At 35.1% G+C, this 14,986-nt stretch overlaps 1 protein-coding gene across 13 annotated transcripts in view; it reads right to left on the bottom strand.

Annotated features, from left to right (window-relative positions):
• Nucleotides 1-14,986, bottom strand: part of TAOK3 (TAO kinase 3) — a 185,680-nt gene that overhangs the window by 66,180 nt on the left and 104,514 nt on the right. For 10 of the 13 annotated variants that reach the window (XM_027956529.3, XM_060400770.1, XM_060400766.1 and 7 more), the window contains 5 exons: nt 8,926-8,997; nt 8,210-8,311; nt 4,994-5,039; nt 3,075-3,171; nt 420-533 (listed from right to left, as the gene is read on the bottom strand). In XM_027956529.3, the coding sequence (XP_027812330.1) occupies nt 420-533; nt 3,075-3,171; nt 4,994-5,039; nt 8,210-8,311; nt 8,926-8,997 (431 nt within the window). The remainder of the gene's footprint in view (nt 1-419; nt 534-3,074; nt 3,172-4,993; nt 5,040-8,209; nt 8,312-8,925; nt 8,998-14,986) is intronic. The other 3 variants (XM_060400771.1, XM_060400772.1, XM_060400773.1) reach the window with 1 other exon arrangement.

The following is a 14,986-nucleotide window of genomic DNA, read 5'->3' as shown; positions in this document are numbered from 1 at the left end:
ACAGAAATAAGAACATGGATTTCTTTCATTGAAAGGTAAAATTTATGCTCATTGGCTAGAAAAGGCTAAAGAAATTAACTTGTTCTTGCCTAGGGACTCTGCCTGAAGAGAAAAGTTCAAAAGAAACTTTAAATGAAATATAAAACCTGAGCTTGGTCAGTGAGTTGATAATCCTACTCAGTTTACACACAGTGACATTAATCTTATTTGAACAATTTAAAGTCACTGGAAATTTTATACTCAGTCTAAGTGTTTCTTTTTTGCTAGTGAAGTTTCTATCCTTCCTAACGTAATCTCATTTGAGGCACATGGTGAGACAGTGTAAAAAAAAAAAGAACCAAACAAAACCAGTGCTATGAGCCCATCTTGGTTACACACACATATTGTAAAACTATGTTGTGTTTTCTAATTCCACATACCAGTAAGGTGTGCCCACGAAGGAATTGGCAGGAGAAGCCATTGAGGCAGATCCAAAATCCGCTAGTTTCACCTGACCTGGCTCTGTTAGAAGAATGTTTCCTGCTTTAATATCCCTATAGGAAAAAATAAGAGGGTTAGAAAATTACTTTTCAATTTTGATTATGGAATAGGTCAGAGCATGCAATTAATAAGACAAAAAATTCATTAAAAAAAAAAACTTGCTCAGATAGCCAGAAGGGGATTTAGTAATTACTGCAAGTTATAAAGGGGACCAAATTCCTTGGTGTACTTACTGGTAGGTCATAGTAATTATTAAAAGATACAGCTTCCTTCAGAGGTGAAGAATGAAATGAGAAAAGAGGCAGACATGGCAGACAAGGTAACCTCTCAGTTCCTACACTTACAAAAGCATATGAATTGCTAAATTCAGTCATCAACAGTATTCTTCATGCTGGGAAAACTGGTGCCATTTGTAACACTTTTTTTCTTTTCTAAATTTCATGACATTTTTTGAGTCTAAACAAATCTTTAATGATTCTGAATTGACTACCTACCAATAAACCTCAGCTACACACATACCTTTTCTTTCTTGCCTGTGACCCTTTCTCTCTGCCTTTAATTGTAACTGCAACTCTAAGGCATTTGAGGGTACATGTTATAGAGAAGGTGTTATTTTAAAAATAACACTGTACAGTAAAAAGAAGACCCTGAAAGATCAAAACAAACAAGGATTAGGGGTTAGGAAATTGCATTTCTATTGTATTATTACAAAGAATCTCAACTAGTTACTATTAAAGCTATTAGAAGTTTTATGCAACAAAAAGTTAAAAAAACATGATTTTAAAAAATTCAATCTCAAGTGGTTACTACTAAAGCTGTTAGAAATTCTATGCAGCAAAATTTTTTTAAAATATGATTTAAAAAATTCAGTCTTCAGTATGAAAATTTGGAATGAGAAGATGTGGATGTACTCTTTATTATTTTTAAAAAAGGGATGAGGTGTAATGAGTACTAGGAACTAAGAATTATACATTGATGGGCAATGGAAAGATAAAGCAGAGGGAATGAGGAAAACTTATGTCAAGGTGAAAATAAAAGGTTCAAATGCTCCCAAAATAATTTTTCCAAAAATCTTCCCTTGAAAATTCAGTTTCTTTCCTCATGATGACATTAGGCATTGGCAGAGAAAACTAAAAAAAAAAGAAGCATTATTTAATTCTCATACAACAGAAAAATATCTTTTCTCTAACACTGACTTGCCTTTTAAATCAAAACAATAAGAATCTGAATTTATTTTTAACTAAAGAGCATTCTTTAAAAGTTTTTTTGTCTTTTCAATTCCCTTTACATATTAAAAGATAAAGTGTAATATGGAACAAAACATTAATGTGTAAATTAAGGTAACAAAGGCACAAAAAACTGAACTGTGACTTTTATAAACAGAAACAAGCAAAACAAGTTGACATTCAGTAATGGCACCTTATATACATTCATTTTAAAGTTGTCAAATCTTCAGAAATTATAGTTAAATCAATTTTGTCAATATTTATTAGCCATGGTTAGGGTCATTCTTCATCCTTACAAACAAGCCAAACTCATGACAGGAATTTTGGTCTGTCTGTCTTGAGGGAGTTCTATTTTGCAGTATGTACCAGTAACTGACAATGGCTACTCTAGAATAATGAGAAAAGAAGCAAAAGAAGAACCTATGACTTAATAGTTTCATTTCTTCCTGGTAAATGTAAATTTTTTCCTTACGGCTTTAAGCCATCTCAGATCCTTTCACTACTACTTGGCCACTATTCATTAAAGTAACAGTACTAGAAGTTCTTTACTGAGATGAAAAACTGGTAATGACAACTTTGTTTAGAAATTAGTGCTGGGAAGTAGGTTGGAAAGAAGAGAGTGGGGCTGTGACAAACAAAATGTAACTTAGAGGGAAGCCTTGTGTTGCTGCTGCTAAGTCACTTCAGTCGTGTCTGACTCTGTGCGACCCCATAGACAGCAGCCCACCAGGCTCCCCTGCCCCCGGGGTTCTCCAGGCAAGAACACTGGAGTGGTTTAGCCTTGTGTTAGGCATTAGAAAATCTGAGTTTCAATCTTTATTACATAAATGCTAGGAAACTATGGGCTAATTATTTAAATTGTTCTAAGTCTCAGTTTCATCATCTGCTGAAATGAAGATGATAATACCTTCCTATATATCTATATGGACTAAAGAAATGCAAAAAATTTTAAATTGATAGAATAGCATATATTCACGTGAGACTGACTTGTTATTTGCAACAGGAAAAGAAGAACTCAGCTAGGAAATAAACATATGTAAGCAAAGCTAATTTTCTTTTCCTTTTTTTATTGACACAGTATCTAAAGGTTGCTGGGCTCCTCTTCAAATTTCGCTGCAACATTAAGCCTGGAGAATAGTTACCTAGAGAACAGAGATGATATAAGTCTTTATGGATATATGGGAGAGATGAAGAGATAGGAACTAAATTCTGGCAACTTTACTCTTTACATTCAGAAGCAGCAGCAATCTGTTTGCTTCCCATAAATCCTCAGGCACCCTAAAAATTGGAGCATGCACTAATTTTCAAGGTTCCTTGAACAGACAGTCCTGTAACTGAAATGAAAATGTAACTGGTCTCTAATCTTACCTATGAATCAATGCATGAGAATGCAGGTAGGCTAGCCCCTGCAAGGCACCGTGAGTAATGGCAGCGATCTCCACTTCCTGAAGTGGTTTCTTATGAACTGAGGAAGGAAAAAAAAAAAAGCCAAGAGTGGATGATCAGTTTCATTCCTATTTTCATTATCTTATATAGCAATACCAGATTGAATTATGTACTTTCTTAAATGACAATTTGGAAACACATTCACCTAAATACATAGGATATATTTTCTTATAGAATCCTAAATACATAGGATATATTTTCCTATATTTTCCATAGAATATATTTTCCTATAGAATTTTCCTAAAGAATAAATAATCAGAAAACTCAAGCATAAAAACAAACTCCTTCAAAATAAAATAAAACAAAGCCTGATAGTCACTGTGCTGCTGTGCTGTGCTGTGCTCAGTTGAGTCTGATTCTTTGCGACCTTATAGACTATAGCCCTCCAGGCTCCTCTATCCATGGGATTCTCCAGGCAAGAATACTGGAGTGGGTTGCCATTTCTGTCTCCAGATACTCACTGTAAGGAACTGTTAATTTACTTGTCAGTTGCAAGTCAAAACCACACTGATTCCAATGTGTGGAATTTGGCCAGGTCCAAATTTACCAGTCCCACCGACACTTTAAATGCCTAGAGTGTTTTCAGTTCAGTTCAGTTGCTCAGTCATGTCCAACTTTGTGTGACCCCATGGACTGCAGCATGTCAGGCTTCCCTGTCCATCACCAACTCCTGGAGCTTGCTCAAACTCATGTCCATCCAGTCGGTGATGCCATCCAACCATCTCATTCTCTGTCATCCCCTTCTCTTCCCACCTTCGGTCTTTCCCAGCATCAGGGTCTTTTCTTTGCATCAGGTGGCCAAAGTATTGGCGTTTCAGCTTCAGCATCAGTCTTTCCAATGAATATTCAGGACTGATTTCCTTTAGGATGGACTGGTTGGATCTCCTTGTAGTCCAAAGAACCTTCAAGAGGCTTCTCCAACACCATAGTTCAAAAGCATCGATTCTTTGGCATTCAACCTTCTTTATGGTCCAACTCTCACATCCATATATGACTACTAGAGTGTTTTAGATTGCATTATTCTCCTCTGTCACAAGCCACCTATAAGTACTCCTTCTAACCACAAGTTTTCATTATTGGTGAAAGCAGCTAATAAGCAATTTCTATTCATAGATCAAGGATAATATAAGAAAGTCTTTTTTAAAAATGTAAAATTTTAACATAGTCTCTGGTTATAACAGTGTCCTGCATAGGAGAACTGATGCTGATGCTGAGTTGCTTCAGTCGTGTCTGACTCTGTGCGACCCCACAGACGGCAGCCTACTAGGCTCCTCTGTCCCTGGGATTCTCCAGGCAAGAATACCGGAGTGGGTTGCCATTTCCTTCTCCAATGCATGAAAGTCAAAAGTGAAAGTGAAGTCGCTCAGTCGTGCCCGACTCTTAGCGACCCCATGGATTGCAGCCTACCAGGCTCCTCCGTCCATGGGATTTTCCAGGCAAGAGTGCTGGAGTGGGGTGCCATTGCCTTCTCCGATAGGAGAACTAGGTCAGTCAAAAGATGTGATAGGGTTAAATATCAACATAATTTGATATCATCTGCCTATATTTCATATATACACATGAATTTGATGTTTCTGGCTACATATACTACATGACATTACCCAAATATTTTAGTAGTATCTGCCGTGGATGGCCATGAACTAAAAGAGTGAGAGGGCTCCTAATCATTAATCAGATATCAGTGACAGTGCAGAGACACAGTCTGCATGGCTTATCCACGTAACCCTTAAGTCTAAGTGGCATTAACCATTTAGTTTGCCCAAGGTGTGCTTTAGTATAGGAGCAGATAACACTCTGGTCAAGGTAAAAAGGAAAGAAAGGGAAAGTGCTTTTATCCTTACCTTCTAACAAATCAGAGGCTGAGCCTAAGCAATATTCCATCACCAACTGTAACAGATTGAAATAATAACCAGAATAATTATTCTTATTAACCTAAGAATAAGAAATTGCTAAAACCAATCAACTAACCAAGAACTAAGAATACTAAGAGAATAAATACTCTGATATACCTGAACCTGGATTAAATCTTGGTCATCTGGCACTAGTAATTGATTCTTATAACTTTTATCATCTGCTTTTGCTATTTTCTATTTGAAATTGGAATTGGTCTAAGACAATATGGGGATTGTACACAAGGATTTAAGGTAGTTAGGTTACAGTATAACTTTAAATTTTGTAACTTTAAAAAAAAGTGGTAACCAAATACACAACCCAGTAAAATCTACACTAGGAATTACTAAGTAGAATAAGTCAAAAGCTATAAGTTCTCTACTTTCACACTTTAAAAAGTTCTAAACAAGAAAATATTAGTTAGAATCTCAATCTAAATATGTAGCCTTCTATGTGTCATTACATTAGCTTGAATCCCCAAGACAGATGGGATAGTTCAATGTATGTCTTAAAATATTTCTAGAATATTACTAAAATTAAAATAATATTTATTTTGGGGGGGGGTTGCAACCTTGGAAGGCTTTTGAAAAGCAAAAATGAGAAAACTCTTTACTCTCATCTTAGATTATTTTATGCATCCCAGACTATTGCTGATTTGTAGCCAAGGTCAGAAGTGGAGTGTTCAGTGACCAATCTACACACACACATAAGCATGCATACTCTTACAAATTATTATTTCTTAAAAACATAATATGTTTATTATGAATACAAATTTCCTATAATCACATAGATACAACTACTAATAACATATTAATTCCTTTCATTTAAAAAAGTATATGTGAAAACACTTGTGTATTATTTACCCTGCATTACTGGAATATTTTAGAAGAATATGAGATACAATATTATATATTATATTATAATTATATGTCATAATATAATAAATAATTATATACTATATAACAATATAATACATAGCTCATAGTCTTAATTATTCTAGTAGCAAGGTACATAATACATAATATATTATATATCATACATTATATATAATAATATAGATATAACTTTATATTATTAAATTTATTATATATTTATAGGTACAATTAAATATATATTATATAAAAAGATTTTATTTCTAGAATACTCTAAAAAGTATGAGAAATTTAGAAGTTTAAAGTTTAGAAACTTTATTATAGCTTTCTGCTTTATATTAAAAGTAAGAAGATTCAGAAATAATTTTATTTTATTTTATTTTATTTATTATTTCTTAATAATAAATTTCTATATTTCTGTAATTTAATTTAATTTCTTATTGTGAAATGAAACAGTCCACATAAGTGAATATTATAATGAACATTAGCCTTTTATGGGCTTCCCTGGTGGCTCAGCTGGGAAAGAATCTGCCTGCAATGCAGGAGACCTGGGTTCAATCCCTGGGTTGGGAAGATTCCCTGGTGAAGGGAATGGCTACCCATTCTAGTATTCTGGCCTGGAGAATTCCATGGACAGTACAGTCCATGGGGGTCACAAAGAGTTGGACATGACTGAGTGATTTTCACTTTCAGCCTTTTATGGGTACTATTTTTTTATTCTCCTTTATTAAGGTATAATTGACAAACACTATTGTCTTCTTAGTTTTGATGGAAACATTTCTCATTTGTATTACTTACTTTTCTGTTATTTTTAATTAAAAATGTAAAAAAAATTTTTTTATTTTTTTGGTGGAGTCATACAGCTTGCAAGATCTTCATTCCCAAACCAGGGATGGAATCCAGGCCCTCTGCAGTGGGCCTGGGTCAGGGAATTCCCTCTACTTTCTTAAATTGTGTAAACTGATATGCACATATAACTGAGTATAAGGAAAATGAACATATAATTTAAAAAATGAATGGAGTAAATGTTTATAGTTATGCTTCTATGTTTTAAATTACATGTTAACTCTGTATTTCTGCCCCAAATATTCTTTTTCCAATTACTACACAGCACAAGAGCACCTGAGCAGTGGCTAGAAGTTTGACCCTGACATTTAACAGCTCGGTTGTTCTGCTTTTAAATTATTAGGTCTGCTCTCTAAATTCTCTAATTTCTTCCTTAAGGTCAAAGTAGTTGTGCCTATTTGTATGCATGTCTCTGGCAACTTAGTTCTATGAGTTTCTTCTAATTAGCCTAACAAATTCTTATAAACACAGACTAAGTAACCAAACTTATTAGCACTCCATGTAATCAAAGAGTAAATAGGCTTCAAATAAGAGCTCAGAGAATTTTCTGAAGTTCTGAAACATGAGATTTAGCACTTGATTTTGTAACATTTACTTTGCCTGCTCAAAATCTCTTTCTTGGCTCCTTCAAGATAGCTGAGATTGCCAGAGAACTGATTTCCAGAGATACTCCTCTTAATTTCTTCTACTCAGGACAGACGCAGTGGCTCTACATATCTTAAGAACTGCTTGAGCAGAAAGGTTTTATGTTTAACCTTTTCTAGTCTATCTGAGAACATTCCCTAGCTGGAGATCATGTATAGGAAATGACTTATACAGTGGTGAGTATTCACTAAATGATATTGATATTGAATACTTTAAACTGAAATGTGCAATCCTGCAAAATACAAACTATAGGATTTTCTGGTTCTATACAATGTCTACTATGTCAGATTAAAATCAGAAGCAAAATCATGTAAAAATAAAAACATACCAAGAAGACAGAGTGGAACAAAAGATTGTTTCATTTAATCATAACCTAGCAAAAAAAAATCCAGCAAAAAACCTTAGACAGTGATAGTAGTATCAAGCACAATTCTGAATTTGTGGGGAACTGGAGTAGGGGATGAGAAATGACAAAGATAAAAACTGTAGGATGAGAATAAAAGGCCTTGCTTCTTACTTTTGCAAATAAATCATTGTAAAATGATGTTATTAACTTTCCACTATCTTTTCATTGAATGTTTAACAATAAATTTCCTATAGACTCTTAGATGTCATATTTAAACCTTAGAATGTATACCATATGACACACTGGAGTAACAATTGTTAAATACTGAAAACAAAAATCAAATGGGACAGAAATGGGCTGATAATTTTTATAAACCAAAGACATAATAGAAAAAAAAGGAAAACACAAAAAAATTTTATAGGAAAAAATTAAAAGATAATAGAAGTCCTTTGACTTACCCAAGCAGTGTGCTCTTTCAAGTAGCAACCTTTGTATTCAATGGTATTAGGATGTCTCAATTGTTGTAGAAATTTGACTTCCTTAAGAATATCTTGCCATTTCTATTGAAACCAAAAAGAAGTATCATGATTTTTTAACAGAAGACAGTGTTTTATTTTCAAGTATACATATATAACATTCTTTTCATTATTTTAAGTGGACAAAGAAAATGCTTAATATATGAAGTAGCTATTTAAACTTGTGTTACTTCTTGTTTTAGTACATATAAATGAAATCAATCACCAAATACATTATAACAAATCCATTATACTAATCCTGCGGCTTCACAAGTGGTGCTAGTGGTAAAGGACCTGTCTGCCAATGCAGGAGACGTAAGAGACGTGGTTTGATCTCTGGGTGGGGAAGATCCCCTGGAGAAGGAAATGGCAACCTGCTTCAGTGTTCTTGCCTGGAGAATCCCATGCACAGAGAAGCCTGGAGGACTACAGTCCATGGGGTCGAAAAGAGACATGACTGAAGTGACTGAGCATACTAAATTCATATTTTATTTCACAAAAGAGTTGATTGAGGTAGAATATTAGTAAATGTTTATTAAATTATCCATAAGGGGAAAAAAAGAACTGTGATAAAGAAATGCTCAGGAAACTTTGTTTCTACTGTCACTTTCATACTAACTTGCATATGTCAGTTTAGTGACACAATGTCTTTAACATACCTCATGTGCCTGCTTCCCACTATAGGACATTTTCTTAATCGCCACCACCTCATTGGTGTGAGCATTTGTGGCCTGTGTTAACAGAATAGAGAAAAAAAGTTAAAAAAGAATGAACGGTGTTTCAGCCAGTTTAATTTAAATATTTGACTTGACTTTTATAACATTTCACATTCATTCTCACAGCCTAAAGATGTTGCAACTTTTGACAGCCTAGACAGACCTTTCCAGCCCACTTTAAGGCACTTCTCTTTATCCCTTTCTGAATACATGCAAAGGCTATGACGTAAAAATGGATTGTTGTTGTTCAGTTGCTAAGTCATGTTTCATTCTTTGTGACCCCATAAACTGTAGCATGCCAGTTTTCGCTGTCCTTCACTGTCTCCTGGAGTTTGCTCAACTCATGTAGTGAGTTTGACTCAGTAATTGAATCAGTGATGCCATCCAACCATCTCATCCTCTGTTGTCCCCTTCTCCTCATACCCTCAATCTTTCCTAGCATCAGGGTCTTTTCCAATGAGTTGGTTCTTTGTATCAGGTGGCCAAAGTACTGGAGCATCAGCAACAGTCCTTCCAATGAATATTCAGGGTTGATTTTGGTTTAACAAAACATATCCAGTCAAAAAAAGTCGTATTTCCAAAATATCCTTACAGGCTTCACCATGTAGAATGTCTACCACTGGAGAAACAGTTAATATGGTAGAGTTATGTAATGAAATAAACATTAAAAGAATGAGGTGATCAGGACTACCCTGGCAGTGGTTAAGACTCCACGCTCTCACTGCAGGGATCATGGGTTCGTCCCTGGTCGGGGACCTAAGATGCTGCAGGTGGGGCTGTACAGCCAAAAAAAGAAGTGTTAAAAAAAATGAGGTAATCAATATGTATATGTGATAACAGTAAAAACTAAGATGATCACTGGGCTCTGCATCAGCGTTATACCCCTGATGTTCAATATGATCTTATTTTTGCAAAACTGTAATAATGAGTATATGCGTAGAAAAAATTATGAAAGAATTTATACTGAGATACTTATCAGTGATAATCTCAGGATTATTTAATATATTATTAGTAATTATAATAATTAATAATTATTATATTATTATTAATATATTATTACCTAATAGAACTTTCTGTGATGATGCAAATGTTCTATATCTACATCTACATAGTAGACATATATAGTATATAGTAGGATGTCAAATGTGGCTCTTGTGACTGAGGAAGTAGATTTTAAATTTAATTTTAATTAACTTAAAATTTAAATAGCAGTTAAGGTATTACACAGTGAAGCAAAGGGTAACATTAAACTTAAGAGGGGCTTTGACTTTCAAAGATACTTATAATAAGAAGGTATTATATAAATATATATACATATTTAAGTGTACATGTGTATATTCATTTATAAAGGTTGCCTTGTCTCAATTATCTGTATGTATCTTCTCCATGGGGCTTTCTCGGTGGCTCAGTTGCAAAGAATCTGCCTGTCAATGCAGGAGACGCAGGTTCGATCCCTGGGTCGGGAAGATCCCCTTAAGAAGGAAATGGAAACCCGCTCCAGTATTCTTGCCTGGGAAATCTCATGGACAGTGGAGCCTGGCAGGCTACAGATCATAGGGTTGCAAAGTGAGTCAGACATGACTGAGCGACTAAAAACAACAATCTTCTCCAAACTGAAAACATAACAGTTCATTGAAAGCACACATGATGACCATAAATACCTCGGGTAATAATTTTTCCCTTCAAATTCACTTAAGAAATTAAAAACTAAGTAATTTTCTAAAAATTTTCAGAAAAATATAAACACAAGACATTGAAGATTATCTAATCTTAGCCTTCTTTATTAACAGGGCTCCACATCAATGTCATATCCTTGATGTTAAGGAAGCTATTTTGGTTCTGTGATATTATTATTGTGGACTATTGGAAAACTGAAATCCCATTGATAGTTTCCTTTCTCTGTACTAAAACATTGATTTCTTTTTTTTTATGTTTCAGTTTCAGTTCTGAATTTTAACTAGTGTAAAATGCATTAAAAATGTCCCATCTATAGATAAATGGAAATATTATAACATGGCTATAAAGCTATAGCAGTGTTTCTGAAGTAAAAGATTGGAATTCACTCTCTGGTAAAACAAGGTCACCGATTTTAGAGAAAAATCTCTAATCAGTTTCTTAAATATAATTAGAAAAGCTCCTCAGATACAGCAATGTTTTCTTTCTAATTAAAAAAAATTAATTTCAACAATAAATAATAATGGTATAAAAAGAATTCAACCCCAGAGTCTTATTCCAAAATGCAGAGAAAATGGAAACTGACTAAATTTTTTTTGTACAAGCACTCAGGTACAAGTATCCTATTATAAAAATAAGGTATCCACTAGTTACAGTTTTCAATCGGCAGGACTCTGTAAAGGCACTTTTTAGTATTTTATTCATTTAGAAGGTACAGACTGACTTTTGCTAAGAGTAAAAACCTCTCACATTTTGCTGGTTTCTAAAATGCAATATTAAGACTATGCTTGTGTAACAACAAGGAAAAGTTGATGTAAATCCAGTAATACAATAACAGTTAGAGGGACTGTATCTGTAAAGCAGGTATTTTGGGTATGAATCTATGTACTATGCAGCTTAAGGAGCCTGGGAAAGGCTTAGAAAACACTAAAACAATGATGAATTTTAACTTATAGTAGGAATTTATAACAAACAAATCCTTATACTTTATAGAAACAAAAAAAAAAAGGTCCACACAAATGGAATCCAATAGTATTATCTAATTGCAATATTATTAAGGTTACTTATTATCAATGCTTATTTGGAACAAGAGAAATGAAAAAAGAATCACCCTAAAATAAAAATGTATTTTTCACATTTACAGAGTTATCATCACTTAGATGGCTAGGCAAAGACTTGAAATTTGAAAAACATTTCCATTTATCTATAGACGGGACATTTTTAATGCATTTTACACTAGTTAAAATTCAGAACTGAAACTGAAACATAAAAAAAAAAAAGAAATCAATGTTTTAGTACAGAGAAAGGAAACTATCAATGGGATTTCAGCTTTCCGATGCATCATACTGATTTATGAATGATTCAGTTCAGTCGCTCAGTCATGTCTGACTCTCCACGATCCCATGAACCCCAGCACGCCAGGCCTCCCTGTCCATCACTAACTCCCAGAGTCCACCCAAACCCATGTCCATTGTGTCGGTGACGCCATCCAACCATCTCACCCTCTGTTGGCCCCTTCTCCTCCTGCCCTCAATCTTTCCCAGCATCAGGGTCTTTTCAAATGAGTCAGCCCTTCGCATCAGGTGGCCAAAGTATTGGAGTTTCAGCTTCAACATCAGTCCTTCCAATGAACACCCAGGACTGATCTCCTTTAGGATGGACTGGCTGGATCTCCTTGCAGTCCAAGGGACTCTCAAGAGTCTTTTCCAACACCACAGTTCAAAAGCATCAATTCTTCTGCAATCAGCTTTCTTTATAGTTCAACTCTCACATCCATACACGACACTGGAAAAATCATAGCCTTAACCAGAAAGACCTTTTTGACAAAGTAATATCTCTGCTTTTTAATATTCTGTCTAGGTTGGTCATAACTTTCCGTCCAAGGAGTAAGCGTCTTTTAATTTCATGGCTGCAATCACCATCTGCAGTGATTTTGGAGCCCCCCAAAATAAAGTCAGCCACTGTTTCCCCATCTATTTGCCATGAAGTGATGGGACCGGATGCCACGATCTTCGTTTTCTGAATGTTGAGCTTTAAGCCAACATTTTCACTCTTCACTTTCACTTTCATCAAGAGGCTCTTTAGCTCTTCTTCACTTTCTCCCATAAGGGTGATATCATCTGCATATCTGAGGTTATTGATATTTCTCCCAGCATTCTTGATTCCAGCTTGTGCTTCATCCAGCCCAGCGTTTCTCATGATGTACTCTGCATATAAGTTAAATAAGCAGGGTGACAATATACAGCCTTGACATACTCCTTTTCCTATTTGGAACCAGTCTGTTGTTCCATGTCCAGTTCTAACTGTTGCTTCCTGACCTGCATACAGATTTCTCAAGAGGCAGGTCAGGTGGGCTGGTATTCCCATCTCTTTCAGAATTTCCTACAGTTTATTGTGATCCACACAGTCAAAGGCTTTGGCATAGTCAACAAAGCAGAAATAGATATATTTCTGGAACTCTCTTGCTTTTTCCATGATCCAGTGGATGTTGGCAATTTGATCTCTGGTTCCTCTGCCTTTTCTAAAACCAGCTTGAACATCTGGAAGTTCATGGTTCAGGTATTGTTGAAGCCTGGCTTGGAGAATTTTGAGCATTACTTTACTAGCGTGTGAGATGAGTACAACTGTGCGGTAGTTTGAGCATTCTTTGGCATAGCCTTTCTTTGGGATTGGAATGAAAACTGACCTTTTCCAGTCCTGTGGCCACTGCTGAGTTTTCCAAATTTGCTGACACACTGAGTGCAGCACTTTCACAGCATCACCTTTTAGGATTTGAAATAGCTCAACTGGAACTCCATCACTTCCACAAGCTTTCTTCCTAGTGATGCTTCCTAAGTCCCACCTGACTTCACATTCCAGGATGTCTGGCTCTAGAAGAGCATGAGTGATCACACCTTCGTGAACATCTGGGTCGTGAAGATCTTTTTTGTACCGTTCTTCTGTATATTCTTGCCACCTCTTCTTAATATCTTCTGCTTCTGTTAGGTCCATACCATTTCTGTCCTTTGTTGAGCCCATCTTTGCATGAAATGTGAATGATTATGACTTTTAAACATTTCAAGTTTTATTCTTGAAACTTATATTCATTATTACTTCCAATTGTCTCAATGGTCTCAGTAATGTTAATCAAGTCACCGATTCAAAATATATTTATTGAGAACTTACTGCATATGTGCTTCTAATATTTTCATAACCATTTCCAGCTACATTTAGACTATTGTCAACTCTTTGCTAGTTTATGGAGAAATATAAGAATTAAAATGCAAGCATTTCCTTTTGCCCTAGTTATTAAGCCTCAACTAAAACTAAAAGGCATTTATACCCAGAAAAACAAAACTAAATTATCTGCTTTAGGTAGATTATGGATGATATACTGAATTCAACAAGGCAACACTAGAACCCTAGAAACTTTATAACTGTCTTTAAGTGAATACAAAAATGAACATGTTCTGCCCTTATTTTCCTTGAATAGAGTTTTTCATTATTTCATTTTTACTGCTACTAAATTCTAAATTACTTATGTAAATCCAAATACACAGAGATATTTCATCAACAGTTTCAATTTTCTCTGAAAATAATATATATTCTTAACTGATTGATTCTACAAGAGCAGTGACAGTATACAATTCACTTTTAACATATTCCCTGGCATCATTCTGTGTACAAGTTATAAACTACGAAAAACCTAACAGAATTATAGTGTTGAGGTATAAAAATTTTGAAAATGTTGGTTGCTAGACTCTGGTCTTTACAGCTTGCTAATATGATTCTGCCACAAGAAAAGTACTAATAAGCAGTGCCAAATTCTCTGAGTACTTCATAACTCAAGTATTTATTAGGCGTTCAAAATTTGGCAGGTATTGGGCTAAATGTTAGGGATAGAACTGTGAGTAAGTATGCCAAGTACCTATCTCTCTTCTAGTAGCATAGACAGCAACAAAAATAAAACCATAATTAGTATAGATCCTATGATGGATGATTAAAAGAAAACTTTTATGTATTAGCTAGAGCAATGAGAATAGGAGGGAATATAGAGCAAATCAGTGAATCCTAAAGGAAATCAACTCTTCCAATATTCATTGGAAGGACTGATACTGAAGCTGAAGCTCCAATACTTTGGCCACCTGATGGAAAGACCCAACTAACTAGAAAAGACCTTGATGCTGGGAAAGACTGAAGGCAAGAAGAGAAGGGGGCGGCAGAGGATGAGAGGTAGATAGCAATCCTGACTCAATGAACATTAATTTGAGCAAACTCCCGGAGACAGTGGAGGAGAGAGGAGTCTGTCATGCCGCAGCCCATGGGGTCACAAAAGAGCTGGACATGACTT

This window comes from Ovis aries, chromosome 17, assembly GCF_016772045.2.
Source record: "Ovis aries strain OAR_USU_Benz2616 breed Rambouillet chromosome 17, ARS-UI_Ramb_v3.0, whole genome shotgun sequence".
In the NCBI taxonomy this organism is placed as follows: domain Eukaryota; kingdom Metazoa; phylum Chordata; class Mammalia; order Artiodactyla; family Bovidae; genus Ovis; species Ovis aries.
The sequence above is the reverse complement of the archived record's forward strand: the minus strand, read 5'-3'. Positions and strand labels throughout refer to the sequence as shown.